The 19,339-nt window shown below is 41.3% G+C and overlaps 1 protein-coding gene across 2 annotated transcripts; it reads left to right on the forward strand.

The window, feature by feature from the left end:
- Positions 1 to 3,809: 3,809 nt before the first annotated feature.
- Positions 3,810 to 13,571, forward strand: LOC307265467 (coronin-1C-A-like). 2 transcript variants are annotated; one of them, XM_080047213.1, is made up of 11 exons: positions 3,810 to 4,063; positions 7,433 to 7,632; positions 9,485 to 9,607; positions 9,935 to 10,064; positions 10,268 to 10,449; positions 10,572 to 10,691; positions 11,163 to 11,267; positions 11,361 to 11,506; positions 11,909 to 11,966; positions 12,086 to 12,331; positions 12,832 to 13,571. In XM_080047213.1, the coding sequence occupies exons 2-11, from the start codon at positions 7,435 to 7,437 to the stop codon at positions 12,952 to 12,954; spliced, it is 1,431 nt and encodes a 476-aa protein (XP_079903339.1). In that variant the 5' UTR covers positions 3,810 to 4,063; positions 7,433 to 7,434; the 3' UTR covers positions 12,955 to 13,571. The 2 variants fall into 2 exon arrangements, with proteins under 2 accessions (XP_079903339.1, XP_079903340.1); XM_080047214.1 differs by having other exon boundaries at positions 12,835 to 13,571.
- The last annotated feature ends 5,768 nt before the right edge of the window (positions 13,572 to 19,339 follow it).

Genomic DNA, 19,339 nt, shown 5'->3' on the forward strand with positions numbered 1-19,339 from the left:
AAGAAATCCAGAGAAAGACCACCAGAACCTGAACCATCTCAAAAGAAAGGTAAGGACTCGGAACTGTTGATGGTTAGTACATCTGTTATGTCCTTTTTTTTAATCAACCCAATGTTTAATCAAGGCATTCATAATTTTTGTGGCATGCAGTGTAGAAATTAGGATGAGGGATACCCTCATCCTAATTCTCTACACTGCATACCACAAAAATGTCATGTGAACAACTCTTATGGTTTACTTAAAACACTTCTCTAGGTAATGATAAACGGTTGTATTAAGAAGTGAAAAATTTACATTTTTAAGAAACAAAGTTGTGGTTTTGATTTTAAGACTTCTGATTTTTTTAAATTTCTAACTCCTTATAATTTATTTTTATTATTTTGTATGTTATCATGATGTGTGGTGTGTCTAGGATGACTTGTTGTGACAAACCCATAAAGACTTTTCACCCAAAAGTTCAGTTACCCTCACCTTTCAGCAGCTTTTTAGCCTCTCAACTGCCCAGAACCAAACAACAGACAGACGAAGTCCGCCACTAGCTCCATAGTGAAACATTTATCAGCTGAAGAGACAGATATTTCCGTTGGGAGTAAGTCGGAGCAAATCACAGCTGAAAGGAGATGAATATTGGACTTAGATTCATCAAATGGCTTAAACACAACTCTAAATTAATGTTGATTGTGCTCTGTTATTTGCCAAAACAGAAGATGTTTGTCAAAGCCTCTGGTTCATTAAAAGCAGTTGATGTATTCATGCTCTGCCAGTAAAGCAACGGATGTAATTCTTGTTATGTTACGCAACATTTAAACCTAATTCGATCAAGAGTCTTGTGTTTCCTGTATGTTTGGTAGAATAATTCAATATGAAACAAAACAGGGTTTTCCCAAACAACTTTTTTCAACCTGTGATTCAGAAGCAATTACATGATCGTTGAAGACAAAAACTTTAATTTTTTTTTAAAGATCTCCTATTATAGGGGAGAGTGGCCTAAATTGTGCAACTTTTCACTCAAAGTGACTTTAAAGTAAGGCCTTGACAGTAAAGTCTCCAACTCAAATATTATATATTTCAGGGTGTTGTGCATCCCTGGCAATAAAAACTTTGGATCTGGAATAAACTGTTGAAGAAATATAGCTTTCGGAAAAAAAGTTGTCTTGAAGCACAACTTGCCCCCGGTGTGGTGTAAGTTGTGCGGTTGGAGAGAATACCATGGGGTGAATTGTGCCATTGATATATATCTCATAAACTGTAATGCAAGACAAATCCATTAGTCAATCACTTATTTAAGGTGTATTTAAAGTAAATAGTTGACAAAGATTGAAGGTCAATTTTATTAAACAAGGCCTAGCAGATCTATTGGTTTTACCTGCAAAGCTCACAATGACAAAGTCACCATCATCATCTTTCTGGCCATCTGAACTCTCATCAGTGGTGTCGTTAAGTGGAATTGAGATGTCACTCTCTTCTGAGCTACTGTAGACAATCACTTTCTTTTGGTGACCAGCGTATACAGCCATGCCACTGGCACAACTCTCAGAAATGTACTTTGCACTAGTTGCTCCGTGCTTGTGGAACCAACTGCCACCTGACAAATGTGATTCCCCTACATTTCTGCCTTTAAATCAAGGCTCAAAACCCATATGTACACCCTGGTGTTTCCTCCCCATTAACTATCTTACCTCTGCACTACTATCTGTGTTTATGTGGATGTATGGGCTTTACGTCTTTTATTTTGGTTATTGTTATCTTATCTTCATTGTTTACCTACTGAATGCACTATGTACAGCACTTTGGACAGTGCAAACTGTCATAAATGTGCTTTTATAAATACATTTTACTTACTTACTTACTTACTTACTTACTTACTTACTTACTTACTTATAACTCACCCAGGCCCTTTGGCACAAATCACCCCATATCCCAGAAATTTGGATAATAAGCATGATGCAGCAATTTAGGGCTGATATCGTGCTAACTGTATAGACTCAAAATGTAGCATACCAAAGCACTAAAACATGTGTCAAATGTGTTCAAACTTGTCTATAATTGTTCAGACACAATAATCAAAAAACCTTGATCATGGAAATTTTACTTTGGCAAAACACAGTTTTTTGAGCTTAAATGTGCTTATATCTTATTCCTTGTGTCTCCCTGCTTTACAGGATGAGTCAAATGGATGGCTCTTCTTAAATATGTGGTCACATTTCCAATTTCTTCCACGGTTTTCTAGAAACAAGGGGTGGCACAACTTCCAAAATGCACAACTAAGGCCACTCTCCCCTACTACTTTTCTGGTCTTAATTTCTTGTTAAAAACTGCTATAGAGCAACCTGACACGAATCACATCACAAAAAACCATGTAGATTTTCGGGAAACTCTTCCTCTCATCTGAGCGAGCACAGCAGTCTGCTCTACACTCGGCTTTGTGCTGCTCCGCCCCCTCCCCCCCGCCCCCCCTCCTGCAAACCCCACTCCGTTGTGATTGGTTACCTTCCTTCCGGAACACTTTCAGCAGCGCGCAGGGAGATTTGAGAGCAGGAAGGTGGGGGCATGGTCGAAGCTTGCCTGAGCAGCATTACCATACATGGAAACATCCGCTTTCGTGACGACAAGAATATCCGGAAATTCTGAACCGATTTGAACACGTGATTTCTCGACCGGCTGCCTAGTGTTTAGTGCTCTGCACAGCCACCCCAGACGGTCAGCAGGGAATACGTCTAAATACGTCATTATTTGATAAGATAGTATGGTTAAACATGACTATAAATCATTATAACAACGTTATAGGTCATAAAAGTCAAAAAGTATCATAGGTCCTCTTTAATCTCCCTGTCCTTCACGTGATCACTCTTACCAATAACATTGCAGGGTGTGTGTGTGTGTGTGTGTGTGTGTGTGTGTGTGTGTGTAAATGAGATTGATAATTCCTGTTTACCTCAAAACCCGTGGCAGACTTGAAACCTGGCCGTTGTGTTCCCTCGCCTTTTTTCGGTGCAAACCCCTTGACCTTTTAGAAATGAGCAGGTTCTCGTTCTACATCTCCCATCACCAGCATTTAGACAAATCTGCAATTAGGGAAGTGGTTTCAAGTTAGATTAGGAGATAACTCAATAATTAGGCCTACCTGTATTTCATAACTATGAATCAACGCATTTATTAAAAAAGTTCTCCACAAACTAGGAGTCTCAAATAAGCGACTAATAGTTTTACAAATAAATATTCCAACTGAAAGTCCATTTACAAGCCTGACTTTTATGTAGGCCTAGGCCTAGATAGGGAAAAAATATTTCAAATTTGAACAATGAACTGGTTTTCAAAGCCATTTTCAGATTCTGCAGATCTTGTTGATAGTCAAAATTCTTTTAACATTTTGCAGTTCATAAGGAGAGCTGCATGATCCGAATAATCTATAGGCTACAGTTGCGAGTTCAAAGCATAGGTTCAAAGACCAATTTTCTTTATGGGGGTGTTCTTTTTTGTTTGGAGATGGAGAGTAGCCTACATGCTGGGGTGGGTGGGACAGGGGGAGGGGACCATGATACAAAAAAATGCTGCTAGTGACTAAAATCCACATTTTTGCGTGGCTGGATAAAGATTCATTCATTCATTCAGCAGGTCCACTTCAAAATACACGAGGAGGATGAAGTGAGGAGCCCAGTTTTTATCTTGCAGGCAGCCCCAACCCCATTCATAGTCTTGGGAAATAAAATCTGACTTTTCATTTGCGCATGTGCCGTAGTCGGTCATGAACGGATCCTATTGAATATAATAACGGTGAGAGTAGACGACTTCTAGTCTTTTGCAGGTGAGAAGCGGACAGGAGATGCTCCAACTGGCATCCTGAAATAGCCTACCACTAATACAAAACACTCCCACCCGGCCACATATTCATAGTCAGGAGGGGAAATAAGAGAACAGCGGCTGAGCTTCTTTTTTTCCTTCTTTTTTTGGAGACAAGGGATAGCGTAACGTCCTGCAGGATAAGGGCGCGCCTAAACTACCAGATTCATGTGTTGTGATTGATTACCCCCGTGCTTACGAAAATCTTGCATAGATTTGAGAGGTAAGAAAGCCCAAAAAGTGTATTTTGCATGGTTCATTTTTGCATGCGATGTGTAGGTCAGGGATGAGCAGCATCCCTTTAGCTCGCTGGATGCTTTTGAGAAATGGGAGCAGCCAAAAAAAGCTGGGGTGGAAATATCTGCACTTGCGTCAGCTGGCGGCGGGGCGCCGCAGCTAACGGTTAGCAGCTAGGCTAGCTCAGGCGGTTTGATGTGAATCACACGGCCATGCTGGTGGAGCAGTTAATACAAAAATGACAATGCACTCAGTGGCCAGCTTTCGTATGGACATATTACGTGAATAATTATGCTACACGTTAAACTAAACTATACGGGACGTTTTAAGCAAAATGTGATAGAACAAAAACACGTCCCTGCTGGGTTGTCGTGTCCTTGTTTGTGGCGTTTCTGTGTCGGCGGCTGTAGAGACTTGAGCAGCCTCGGCACAGTGCAGCGGAACACAGACTACTAATAGCCATTTTTAGCATAATCATTACTTTTTCTTATCGTACCTTATTTTAATATGAAACATTAAAATATACCGCGTGCTTTGTGTGAATTTTTCGTTTCTTTCAAGTGATAGTCACATCTGCAGAGCAACGTTATCACCACAATATAAATCTGCATCCTCTGTCCTTCCCCTTGTTTAGCAACCACCGCTAGCTTACCTCTAGCCAAAGCTTGTCCCACACCGTAAACGACTCGGTTTGAAATCACCGACTACATAGTTTAAAAAACCACAGCCGAGTCTCGTATTCGTCTTGATATTTTGGTTTGTAGTTGGCTTCTCGTTTCAGTGGGGAGGATGGGGACACACTAAGCTAACGTTAGCCATTCACCATTGTTTAATGTTAGCATGGTGCAGCTGTTTCCACCTCCACTAATAGCAGTTGCTATTCAGCACTATGGTGTTATTCTCAGCTTAGACTAAGTTGAGGGTAAAGTGATTGCATGTTGTCGTGCCCACACATGTATTTGCGTTGTCCAGACACAAACAGTCAGTGAAATAACATGGGAGGCCAGACTCAGCTTCTGACCACATCTTTATTAACACAAGAGAGGCCATCTATTCCTCTTTCCAGCACTCTTGTACATTAATCTAATAGCATTTGTTTTGTACCTGCTGAAACGAGGCCTAACACTGAGTGGCCACCATCATGATGCCCATTATAAAAATGGCCCCCTGTGTGTTTTGTCACAGAGCAGCAAGCTGTGATGTATGGCATCAACTAAAAGCCTGCAGGCATGGAAGCAGTTCAGTTTGTCAGATGGATGTTTTGAGTGAGATGAGCTGTTCTTGAATGGAACCCTGACTATGGCTGAGGGAACATGTTGTTCTGGTCTGCTGTAAACTGTAGTCCTGTGCGGTCCAGGCATTATGCAGCCCTGCACCGACATGAGCACTGTTTGCTCTGTGGGCTTTGAATCAACAATAGCCAGAGCAAGTATTTGATTCATAAGAATGGTGCATCTGTTAATTTTTCTGCCTATTTCAGTCTCAGTTTTGAAAAAATAAAAGTCATTGTGCACACTGGTATGCTTTGTGTAATTCATGGGAACAGGATAGCCTACTATCATCACCTATGAGATTTTTAAGTGGCTTTATGTTTATCCAAAAAGATTATGTTGTAAAATGTCATATCATATTTATATATATATATATATATATATATATATATATATATATATATATATAGATATATAGATATCACATTGGAGTGTATGGGCAGTTTCGATTTTGGAGTTAAAGGTAGAGGTCAGTGTTTCTGGAGAAATCTTGTCAATTTAGTTTTTTGTAAAAAACTGAATTTCTTCTCACAATCTTCTATCTGTCCATACTGTGTGTACGCAAAAGGAAACAGTGTTAATACAAAGCATAGGCTCTGTAAACAGCATGTTATTGATATTCACTGATTTTTACATATTTTGACAACTAGCTTCCTCCAGAATTGCTGACTACATCTTTAAAGGGTTAGTGCCATTTGTTTTGTTGCATCAGACTCTTTAAAAAAATGAAAACACCATACATTTGTGTAAATACTTATTTATTTCCATAGTCTACACATTGGCCCTGTGAAAAGAATCTTGAAGTATGTACACTACATATTAGTGACAATCAATCACAATTTTTTTTTAGCCTCTACTAAACATCATTGTAATCACTGAAAATAAGGAAAAGCTAAGCATTTGCAAAGAAAACAATGTTCATCCAAAGGTTCAGCTATTAATTTTCATAATTCTGAGTGGACTCAATGTGAACAGGCAGGTGCTTTAGGGTGATGATGAAGGACTTCATCAAAAATCCTGCGGTGGCTCGGTGTGTCGCTTCAGACTGGCAGCTTAATTACTCCCCTGAGAAACTATTTTTCCCACATAATTACACAAGTGAAGCATGTCACCATCAGGATGAAAAATCTCCCTCAGGTAGGCTATTAAACAACAGAGTTCGGGTTTTTTTCTTTTTGAATATTCCCATTGTTTTGGGCTTTCATGTTTTGGCTGAAGATCAGCTCTAACTAAGCTTTGTGAGTACGATGTTTCCTCCTTGATGAATGTCTTCTCTTGTTTCTGGAGGCAGAATTTAGACTCGTACAAGAACCAGGAGTTGAACATGCTCGAGGCCGTGCTAGTGAGAATATGATCATTAAATGCGGATCAATAGAGATCATCACAGGCATTGCGGAGTGTGGTTAAAAATAAGATAACACTCTAGATATATTTTAATAACGTCATACTTTTTTGCTGCATCCATTTGAGCAACCCTAAAATATGCAGTCCACCCTGAAGCCTACCTGCACTAGTTAAACAAATGTACTGTATGTCTTCCCCAATTTCATGGAATGCAAACTCTCTTCCTACCTAAACTGATCATTTTAATGAATTAAACATTAATCCTTTGATTCAAAACGGAGTGTAACCAAACTTAACTTCTTGTTCTGCCTGTGATTTCATGATGTCCTTTTTAATTTCAGACATGTATAGTCCGCAGAAATTATTATGATATTTGGTAAGATTCTGATAAACAATATTTTACAGTTGCTTGAATTCTGCTAACTTATAATGACGAGGTAAACGTGTCTGGAAAAAGAATGTGGTTTATAGACAGATGATCTGAAATGTTTGCCAGCAGGTATAGCTGATTTATTTCCTCTTATGCATGCACAGGAACAAAGTCATACAGACTGTGCTGGCAGTTAACCAAACCGACCCCACGCTTTTGGCACGCTCTGTGATGGCTCAGTGTCTGCGGGGATACGGACGCCTTCTGTAGTCTTTATTCATGTTATTATGTTTTATGTCAGAATGAACCTTTAACTGACCCACCCCCCCCCCCCCCCTTCACTTTGCTGGGCTCTTGGTTCTCTCTGCAGATATGTTGCGGCGAGTGGTGCGACAGAGCAAGTTCCGCCATGTCTTCGGTCAGGCGGTGAGGAACGACCAGAGCTACGATGACATCCGCGTGTCCAGAGTCACATGGGACAGCTCCTTCTGTGCCGTCAACCCCAAATTTGTCGCCATCATCATAGACGCCAGCGGGGGAGGAGCCTTTCTCGTCCTCCCTCTACAAAGGGTAAGCAACGCGGGGGTTTTAAAACCCTCGTCTCCATCGAGGGTTTTAAAAGATCTTTCGACCGTCCGTTACAGATGAGCAGTGAGGTCGTTGTATGCACAACATATCAAAAAATTAAAGATGGAGTCAGCGATGCCTCTTGTCAAAATCACCTTTTGTCTATATCAGTGAATCTTCCCACGATCCGCTACCTGTCCGTACTCTGTGCGGACTGAACAAAAGAATCCAGTGTTCATACACAGCATAGGCTCTGTAAACTGGCATGTTGCTAGCTACAGTGGGCCGGCTTTGTACGCATACGTGTTTACAGAGCCTAGGCTGTGTATTAACACTGCATACACACAGTACAGACAGGTAACTGATGGTGAGGAAATATTAACAGATTTTGACAAAAGGGGATTTTGACAACAAGTGTTCTCCAGAATATTCACTTCACCGTTAAAAGGTAATATGAAATATCCCTTGTTTACATGTGATGTACTGTATATAACACACAGTTCAGCTGACAAGTATAAATCTTAGCAACATGATTTTAAGGCAGTAGTATTCAGAAATTTTGAAACGATGGTGGATATGTACATTTAAAATTACTATTTCTATTAATTGAAAATCCAAATGATGGTTTTTATACTGAAAATACATTTAAATCAAACTAAAATATATACCTACCACACCATAATTCAATTGGTCTGTCTCTTTACTATGTCTTTGGGCAAATATGGGCTATATAATGGCATTTATTTTGTGAATCTATAGGTTGTGCATTCTTGAATACAACTTGAATACTGTGTGTGTGTGTGTGTGTGTGTGTGTGTGTGTGTGTGTGTGTGTGTGTGTGTGTGTGTGTGTGTGTGTGTGTGTGTGTGTGTGTGTGTGTGTGTGTGTGTGTGTGTGTGTGTGTGTGTGCGCACACACACCTCTGAAAACTGCAGATATTTGTGTCCTCGCGGGCTCTGAACAGAGCGGACAATGTTTCTCCTCCTGTTGCTCCCGACATCAACTATCACCAGCGGCAGTTGATTTTATATACTATCTATGCCCCCGACACAGACGTGACCGTTAGCAGTTTAAAACATGGCATGGGCTAGCGTGCTGTTATGTTTGGCTGCGCGCAACTACAGATCCTGGGTCAGTCACAACGTTAGACTGACTGTAGTACAGAGCCGGTGGGATGCACGGTGCGGATCATTCTGCACATGCGTTAATTGCGATAAAAAAATGAACGCGTTAATTCCAGAAATTAATCACCCTGCGTTAACGCGATAATTTTAACAGCCCTAATTATAACATAGGAAATCAATCCTATAGGTTTGTTCTCAGTCAGCAGAGCTTTAAACTAGGCTGCTGTGACCCCATCCTAACACCCCTGGGGCTCATCATATCTATAGTACACACCATAGATAATCAATCTTTAAATCTGCCTGGTAGTAAAGGCATCCAATGTTTATCCTGTTAACTGAATACACATATGATACTCACAGAGGGAATGGTGGGCTGTGCCATTATTTAAAACCATTGGGTATGTTGACTTATATTAACTGTATAATGTCCTGCATTCAGGAGAAGCTGCTCAAATCCTTGGGATATTCAGGTAAAAAATCGTGAGCCCAGCATAAGGACAGATAATGTTGCAACGTGATGGTCATAGAAGAGCAAATAGCTGTGGTATAAGTCTTACAAAGGACTGAATATGACTTCACCAGAATACAGTAGAGATAAATCAGCCCAGTCCGTCACTCATTTTCATATCTCCCTGACAGATATGGGCTCACAGAACGTTATCATTGCTCCTGTGCAGCTCACGCTCTTTAAGCCCTACAGGTATGTAACAAAGTCTCCTTTTGTCTCACAGACCGGCCGAATCGACAAGACCTATCCTAGTGTATGCGGTCACACAGGCCCGGTGTTGGACGTGGACTGGTGTCCTCATAATGACCAAGTCATCGCCAGTGGCTCGGAGGACTGCACGGTCATGGTGAGGAGGACATGGTTCATCTCTAAAAGAAGGAGCTCATAAGCTTTGAGTTTGGAGAAGCAGTTATTGCTTAGTTCCATTCATGGCTGTAGTGTTTGCTAGGTAGTGTCTTTTAAGTAAGAGCTCTGCTGGGCTTTTCCTGAGCATTTGTAACACTGGCAAACATGCCATGTCTAGTTGGAGGAAGTAAAGCTGCCTTGTTGTAGTTGTACTGAATCTGAATATCATTGGTTACAATCTACTAGTATTTTAGTGGAGAGATTTTCTCTTTTCTTATTTTTCTGTATCTGGTATGTAAATGTTTTGTTTATTTATTTCCTAATTCAGGTTTGGCAGATCCCTGAGAACGGGCTGGAGAACCCCCTCTCAGAGCCCGTTGTGGTGTTGGAGGGCCACTCCAAGAGGGTTGGCATTGTGTCCTGGCATCCCACCGCTCGCAACATTCTCCTAAGTGCAGGTAAACCCTTTGACTGAGGCCTGCACCCCGGTCCCTTTTCAAACTGATACATATATTTAGGGTAATTGTCTCCCATTTGTCACACTGTGCACAGCTGAACTCCAAACGTGACCAGTTGTGTGATGTTAAAGTCCTTAAAATAAACTTGGGACACAGTCAGGCGGCGTGTGCGTGTGTGTAGTCAAAGCATATGTCCATTTTAGGGTGTGACAACCAGATCATCATTTGGAATGTGGGCACGGGAGAGGCCGTGATCTGCCTCGAGGACATGCACCCCGATGTGATCTTTAGTGTCAGCTGGAACCGCAATGGCAGCCTGCTGTGCACCGCCTGCAAGGACAAGAAGGTGCGCGTCATCGACCCCCGCAAAAACAAGGTTGTCATGGTAAGTGGAAAAGGGGGGGGGGGATTTGGAACGAGGATGCTTCTCTCGTGTGGATTAATCTTTATACCCAGATTTTACAAACATGGCTGCCTAGTCTGACAAGTGTGTGTCTGTGTTTTCAGGAGAAGGACAAAGCCCACGAGGGAGCTCGACCAATGAGAGCCATCTTCTTGTCGGACGGAAACATTTTCACCACTGGATTTAGCCGCATGAGCGAGCGCCAGCTAGCCCTGTGGAAAGCTGTACGTCACCGCAGTGAAGCTCAGTTAATCCTTTACACTCATCACATATAGACCGCCATCTGTGTGACACCTTTTACAAAGTGACGCTCCTGCCATTTTGTTAAGTCTAAATATTGTCAGGGGTTTACATCAGTTTCCTCCCTGATGCCTGAAAGAATTGTTGTTGTTTTTTTCCTCCCCAAAAATGTTTTTCATTACACTTCAGCTCCAGTTGGGGGCGTTAAACTCAAAGGGTAACATTAATGCAGTGATTTAATTTATCCCTCCCTATCTAAATAGCTGGAGTCTATTTTTATTTGTGGCCAGACTACTATTTTTTATTGTTCATTTTTGGCGATAGATGACACAGATGTGTTGTGAGTAGGAGTAACTAATGCAGACAATTATTGGAAATAATGGGCAGTTAATCAAACAATTTAAAGGACTTTCACGCTTAAGTTTCACTCCAAATACTGAACTCTGTGTTTCCAGGATAACATGGATGAGCCGATAAACGTTCAAGAGATGGACTCCAGTAACGGTGTTCTGCTGCCGTTCTATGACCCCGACACCAGCATAGTCTACCTGTGTGGAAAGGTGAGCAGCCTGGGAAAATAAATGTCTGTTAAGCCTCTACTATCCTAATATTTGGCTTCACAAAAGTTGTGACATGTGTCCGCGTGTTCCCAGGGTGACAGCAGCATTCGGTACTTTGAGATCACTGATGAAGCACCGTATGTTCACTACCTCAGCACCTTTTCCACCAAGGAGCCCCAGAGAGGCATGGGATACATGCCCAAAAGAGGCCTGGACGTCAACAAATGTGAAATCGCAAGGTATCACAGCGATGTCGTTTTTTTTGCTCTGTTGGTTTGTGCTCCTTACCTAGCTAACATCTAGATTATGGCTCATCAATTAGGATTATTATTGGATTTTCTGAAAAATACCCAGATTTCAAAGATCAAAGTTCTTCCTTCATCGAATTCATCTAAAACCCTTTTCCTTAATACATTCTTTAGTGTCTAAAATGTTATAAACTTTTAGCTCCATTTTTAAGAAAATTGAATGAACAGATATATCAAACAAATTTATAAGCTTCATCAGTTTATTAACTATTACTTTTACGTCTATTAACGTTGCTATGTCTGTTAATATTACTATTAATGTTGTTCACGTAGTGTCTGTTTTTAATTTAGATAATTATAATACCAATTATATTGTATTAATTCTTTCTGTAGGTTTTACAAATTACATGAGAGAAAATGTGAACCAATCATCATGACAGTGCCACGCAAGGTAAGTCTAATGTTTTATATCAAAAAGGAATATGCTCTCTTTCAATGCTAGACCTTTTCCTATCTACCATCTCCATCTCATTCTGACATTTAGTGTGTCCTCTTTCCCCCCCTGCCCAGTCGGATCTGTTCCAGGATGACCTGTATCCCAACACGGCCGGCCCAGACCCAGCCCTGGAGGCAGAGCAGTGGTTCGCTGGGAAGAACGGAGGCCCCATCCTGATCTCACTCAAAGATGGCTACGTCTCCACCAAGAGCCGCGACCTCAAGGTGGTCAAGACCAACGTCCTGGAGGGCAAGCCAGCCACCAAAGCAGAAAGCACCCCCATGACTGTCCAAAAGCACGCTCCTCCACAGCCCTCAGTAGTGAGTGTCGTGATCATATTGAAAAATACAGTGTTTTTATACTCAAATGAGTTTTCCTCTTACTGTAGATTATTTGTTTATTGTAACTAGGCTCTTTAAACAGATTATTATTATTGCTGTTTCTAAATTTTATATATAGAGTGTGGCACTTCAAACTCGCACACATCATTTTCGCTCACATTTGCACTCTCCCGTTCACAGTAATTATTATGGTTGGAACAATTCATCAAAGTTACAGATCAGCACATACTTGAGTATTTAGGTCAGTATTCAGTGGAACGGCAAAGGAAAATGTTAAGTGCTGGAGGGTTCCGTTGCCTGTAAAATCCCCGCTCATTGTGCCAGGATATAAAAAAAAACATAATTTGTTTTGAAGTAAATGAGATTTAGCAGTCATCGCCCACAAAAGTCTTCTTTAATCAGCTTTGGAAATCTTTAGCAGCCTCTTAAGGGTCAAGGAACTTGGTCGAGCTGATGTTATTTCTATTTTTTGTTTTAAGCAGAAAATGGAAGACAAACTGGAAGAGGTACTCCGAGAGTTCAAGTCACTCAGGGACCGCGTCATCCTCCAAGACCGTCGGATCGCCAGACTGGAAGATCAGGTTTCCAAGGTTGCCATGTGAGACGTGAACGACCCCCTTCCCCAGGACCGTTCGGTTTTGCTGTTTTTTGGAGAGAAACGAACGGACGGGGGGGTCAGGCACGCCCAAAATTCTCCAGATTCGGCTTCACTGCGCTTGGCGTCGCTTCCCCCCTCCCCGCGATGAGACCAAGCCTACATTCCAAGTTAAACTTTTATTTTTCCTCATCAGGTTCCACACTTGTTCCCCGCAACAAACACACCGAAAAAAGGAAAAACTGTCGCAGCTCATGTACACATTTGAAGAAAAGACATTTTTTTGTTGAAGGAAAAGTCTTACTTTTTTTTTTCTTGAATTTGTGGTAAAACATTCTCATGTGAAGTTTGTACTTACTACTCCAAACCTGTATGTAGCATCAGTATTTCCATTGTTATTTCCTTGTGTTGCCAAATATGAAGCGTGTGCGGTTTCATGCACTGCTTTTGCATTACTTTTCCCTCCTGTTGTACATTCCAGTCCCAACCGGGTAGATTGATTTAGTCAAGCTGGATTTTTTTTTTTTTTTTTAGCTGTTGAACTTCCACAAGTTTGCTCATTGATAACCATCAGATTTATGAATGTGGAAAGATTCCTCAATTGTTCTTTTAGTTCCTGTTCTTCTGGGCTTGAAATCTAAAATTTGGTTTTATTCGGGGAGGGAGGGAGGGGTCTCTCTGGTATAAATGTCGTGCAAAATGTTGTGGTGCCTCTTGTCACTGTTTAGGGTCAAACTGAAGTCGCTCTCTCCAGTGCATATTTGGTGTTGGGAAGGGACCACTCACCCAGCTTGTGTTTCACTGAACCCCTGACAAACAGTTCTGTGCACATAATAAAGATTTTACACATGAAAAGCTACTGACTTTCTTTACTTTTTTTATGTTCCTCAGTCCAAAACCTCCAACACAGCCTAGAAATCCTCCTCAATCAGCTGTTACCTCTTTTCTTGCCTGATGGTGGTGCTGCAGCCATGTTCAAAATGGTGATGGACAGCCTTCGCTCCTCTGCTGTTTTAATTTTAATGTATTTTTTCCAATTGAAATTAGACTTTTATTTTTTTTAATTCTTACTTTTTTACATTAATGTAATTTCCTCTTCACATTCTCAGATGAAAATATGTCTTAGCATTGGTTTCTGTTTGGGAAATATGCAGATAAAGTGAGAGTCAGTGGTGGAAAATCCAGAGTCCAGGTGTTTTTTTTTTCTTGGCCTGAAAACAGTCACATTTAGTGGCATTATGAGACCTACAGATTGTTACGTTTAAAGACACCCAGCACGTATCAATTTCAAAGATCAAACTGCACTTAGGGTCATATTCCTAGATATGAGGATGTGACAGTTTTTAAAGTATTCACTACCGTGTGTGTGTGTGTGAACAACATGGAAATGTTCCAAACACTCCAAATAATACCCAAACATTTTTATCTGTGTGATGCTTATTTTCTAAACCTCAAGATTGTAACCACATCTCAGTATGACAGGAAGTGACGGTTATGATTTCAACACAAGCAGAACATTTCTTGTTTCCTCTCAGATGTACACACAGTGCAGCTTTGTTTATTTAAAGCAAGGGTGACGAATCAGACATTTAACCGCCACACTTCAAATCAATCCCTAATTGATTTCAATGCTTTTCATATGGTGTTATTTTATGTCCACAATGTCCTGTAAGGAATCTTTCGTCCTTGTTGTCCACTATCAGTGCCTGGAAGTTGCTTAGTTACCGCTTCTTACCCACATGACACATTGATGACAATCTTAGTCAAAAGTACTTCCTCCTACTTCATTTGAAGCAGTCAAGCAGTCAGACCATCAGGACATGCAAAGTGAACGTGCTCTCCTACACTTTTCATCTGTGAGGTAGATTCACATTATTTACTAATGAGAATGAACAGATAGAAGATCTTAAAATATGTTGTGCTTTTGATCAATTTTACTTCCTCATTGATATGAACGGGTGTGTGCACTTTAGGGGAAGTGTCTGTCTGTAACTTGCTTTTCTGAAAATGTTACATAGTTTTTTTGTGTGTGTGAACATTTCCTGTTTTTTTCTATCAAGCAGCTCCACTGTCAGCATGGTAGTGCTCCGATAAGAGGCTGAAATGAGCTGAAACTTTTATCAGGTTCTTATCCTCAAGTCCATCCCATGCTTCACTAGCAGCAAGGTAAGAATCTGGACAAATGTCAATCTATTTTTCTTTTCTCTGTGTGAAGGATTTTTTCCCACAACAGTGGTTGAATTATCTACACTGTATACTTCCTTGTTGTATTTCTTGAATTTGAAAACATTTCGGAGAGTGATTTCAGGAAACTTTCAGAATTACTGTGAATATGTTGCAATGTCTGTGGTAAAAGGGCCATGACTGTCATCAAAAGGTGTCACTGGCAGACACTTTTAAATCTTTCCGTTTCATTTCAGAAAACAACGATGATGATGATGCAACTCGGCAGCATAAAGACGTATCTGTCTCTGCTGTGGGGGATATCTGTTTTGTTTTCTATGGAGTCTGTTAGTGATTCCATCCCAGAAACCAGCAGCATAAACTCAACTGCTAAACTCGATAAGACTACCCAGCAGCCGGGCATTGCACATGTAGATGGTGATGAAACGGTGACCTGGCAAACAGCTGTAGAGACCACTGTGCCGCCCACAGTCAAAACAGAAGTGCCAACCGTCACAGACAGAAGTGACATTTCTGCTGATTTGGTCGTACTAACCACTGTTGAAGCAACTACTAGAAGCTCGAGCCAACAGTGGCCTCATTCCTCCACAGCAGGGACCACAGCTACTGTGGGGGAAGCCCAACCTCTCAACAGCACAACTATCTCAGAAAAAGCCAAACCTACAGGGGACCAGCTACATCAGCAATCACCCACCACTTCTACTGGCATGACTGCTTTAGCAACACTTCCTTCAACAGCCTCTGCAGCATCTTCAGCCTCGGCGGCTGTGTCTACGCCCCAGCCTAAGTCCACATCCACCACTGAGACTAAAGTTACCTCCAAGTTATCTTCCTCTACATATCCTGCTGATTCTACTGTGGCTCTAGTCTCCACCCAGAATAACCTCAGCAGTCCCTCAGCTTCTACTACAACCACAATGGCAGCGATGTCCACCTCCCTGGCAACGCCTAAGTTTGAGCCCACCTCTTCTACTGTAACAGTGAGTGAGCCATCCACCATCACCAGCAGCACTGAGCTGTCACCCACCACACTTGATTCTTCGACAACAGCCCCTATCTCCACATCAGAGTTTACTAACACCACAGGGTCGCAATCAACTGCTGAGCCTCCCGCCAACTCAATAGATAAGGTTATCACCACCACCACCTTCTCCACCAGCCCTGCAGCGACCTCCATCCCTGGTGTGACCAAGAGGTCACTGATCCCGTCCAACAAATCAACCCCAGAACCTCAGCAGGTCTCAACAAGCCCGTCCAGCACCACAGAGGTCCAACCCTGCTCTACCCGGGGCGTTGTGAAGAACTGCCTCATCGCCATAGCCTCCCTGGCAGGGTTGTCCACCTTCTTCATGGTCTGTACCATAGTTCTTTGCACCAAGCTGTCAACGAGGAAGTACAATGTCAGGAGACCACAGCCGGCCACAGAGATGATGTGCATCTCTTCCCTGCTGCCCGAAAGGAGTCACAGCTACACTAGACAACGAAACCCAGTGACCAACGGAGTCCTGGTGATGCACGCCGCTGAAGACAGCGACGAGGACTTGGGAGATAACCTCACCCTCAGCAGCTTCCTTCCAGAAAATGACCGTTATGTTTAGATGGAATTATGAGTGTTGCACATGCGCACATGCTTTTTTTTCATACCTAGGGTTGGACTGATCCGTCTGATGTTGTTGTTGTTGTTGTGGAAACAGTTACTGGTTGGATACACTGGTGCTTCCCCTTTGATGTTGGTGGTTTTGGCTTCATTGCACGACCTATTCCTGTAGAGGAGACACAGAAACCGCTCACATGCAAACACACGCACGCAAACACACACACAAAAACGGTTACTGTTTCATGTTCATGTATCTTTCACGGTCTCCAGCATTTGGTCAGGTCATCAAATGTGTTTTTCAGGTAACAGTAAAATGTTCATCGTCCTCGAAACAGACTTTCAGACAGGATGAGGGATTTTTTTTTAAACGTCCTGAACTGAGCCCTGATGGTACTTCACTTAGCAACGGGAGACAGGAAGACTTGTATTGTCAAGGGGATTTACCGTTCTTCACAGAGACTGCTCAGTTTGCTATTCTGGTGGTGCTGAGGCTCAGTTGTATGAATGCTTTGATTTCATTAGTGGTCAACTTCATTTCGCTCTGTTTATGTGGGTGTCTGTTTGGAGATGTTGTTTCAGCACTGTGATAATTTATTGAAATAATGACTTATTTAACAGTTTGGTAACACTTTACAGGTCTGCTATCTCTTCATCATTTCTTGCAACTTCTCTCAAAAAGGGCTGTGTGATTTGGTATTCATTTTGGGGAAAATAGAGACTTATTTTAGACTCAGTTTAGTTAGTCAAAAAGTCTTAAAGAGCCTGAAGAAAGTCTTAGAGACAGAGAGTCTTTGTTGCACCGGCTTTGCATCAAATTTTAATTTATTATTTGGTACGCAACTAGTTGAAAACAATCTTTATTTTTCTCTATGATTATCCCAAAATTAATACAAATAACTCAATATTAAGATTAGTCAAATTGATCGGTAAAATAAGAGGTAACCAAAGTTTTTAATCCTTCAAACGGATAGCTGTTCATTGAAATGTTTTGAGTCATTCAGATAAACCTTTTGCTGTTCAACATAAAAGGCCAATGAAGACAGGACAGCTCTGTTTCTCCCATGTCAAAGGTGGTGTTTTTCTTTCTTGTCCTTGTGTGTCTCAAAATGGTTAATATTACTAATAAAACCGAGCGCTCTGTGGACTAAGACGGTTCGTTTATTTATGAAAGGCCTTAACAAAAGCCTCTTCTTCTACCCCAGACTGGATTTCATATTCACTTCCCTTCCTTTGCAAAGAAAACAGATCCCTGAATGCTTAGTAGGGCCATAGAGCCAGGGCTGACGGACTGGGGGGAAAAGTGATACAGTCGTGGGGGGGGGGGGCCCAAAAAAAAAAAAATCACAAGCTAAATGTGGGGCCCCGACCTTCGAAGGGCCTGAACAATGCCATTCTAAAAAAAGAAATAATTGACTGGCTCATGATAGGCCCTTGACCCTTGCAAGGAGATCAGGGGCCTGCGCATGACTAAGGCATGTATGCGGGAGAGTAAGCAGGAGCAAGCCGACATTGAATTGAATTGGTGGCGAAAATAAACGCAGCAATGTTTCTATGGGGATGTACAGAAATAAGTGCTGGCAAAGCTAGACTAGTTTAAGACTCCACATCACTGTGGCAACACAACCTATCTATCCGCTCAGACAGCGCAGAGAAAAGTCTGATGAATACATGAGAGTGATGGCCCCTGCAAGTTTCAGTAAGTTTAAAGAAGTGCCACTCTGTTACAGTCTTTGAAATGCATTTAGACATTTTAAGGGGAAAACACATTGTATTTATTATTTCAACTATTGATTTATTTGTAGAACAGCATGCTAGTGTAGGGCAACAAGATTTATTTTCTGAATTTTCAATGCTGCTTTATTTTTATGTTTTAAATCTGCAGTGTGTAGAATTTTGGGTTTTATTTCCTAGCAGATTTTGTAGAAAGTAATTATAATATCCATAAGTACATTTAATTTAGTGCGTAATAGCTGAAAAAAAATTGTTTTAATTATTTTTTTCCCTTAGAAAGGGTCTCATATATGTCCATATTTCTGCATATCTTGGACCAAGGCCTAGTGCCGCCATCTTGAAAGTGTCATAGTTGGAATGTCATCAGGTGCATTGTTTAAAATGTAGAATTGTTCTTGTCCTTGAAGGCCACTGTAGCTTCTGTTATTATTCAAAAGGGTTGGGGTTACCCAGGGAGTGTTGCATTCTAGAACTTTGAAGAACTTTCTTGATGATGTCATATTACACACTGCACCTTTAAATTGGGAAAGACATGTTCCAAAACGACCAATAACCTCTGTATTTAAAAAGAAATCAAGCAAGTAGGCTAATATAACCATTAATGAATTATAGGCTATCGCATCACAGTAGGCCTATTGTCCACAATAATCACAGCCCCCTTTCCATAAAGGAACTTTAAAAAGTTGAATTTGCACTTGATGTGCATACACAAGTATATGGTCTATTATTTGTATTTAGTGTGTCTGCATAGTATTGCACCAAAACAGTAGAAGTTTTCTTTAATTGTGTTTTGTACTGTCTGCATGTTTGCACAACATTTTTACCTGCACATAGCAAACAGAATTGCACAACTGTAAGGTCAGTGTCTGTTGTATTTTTG

This window comes from Ammodytes marinus, assembly GCF_949987685.1.
Source record: "Ammodytes marinus genome assembly, chromosome: 18".
NCBI lineage: Eukaryota > Metazoa > Chordata > Actinopteri > Uranoscopiformes > Ammodytidae > Ammodytes > Ammodytes marinus.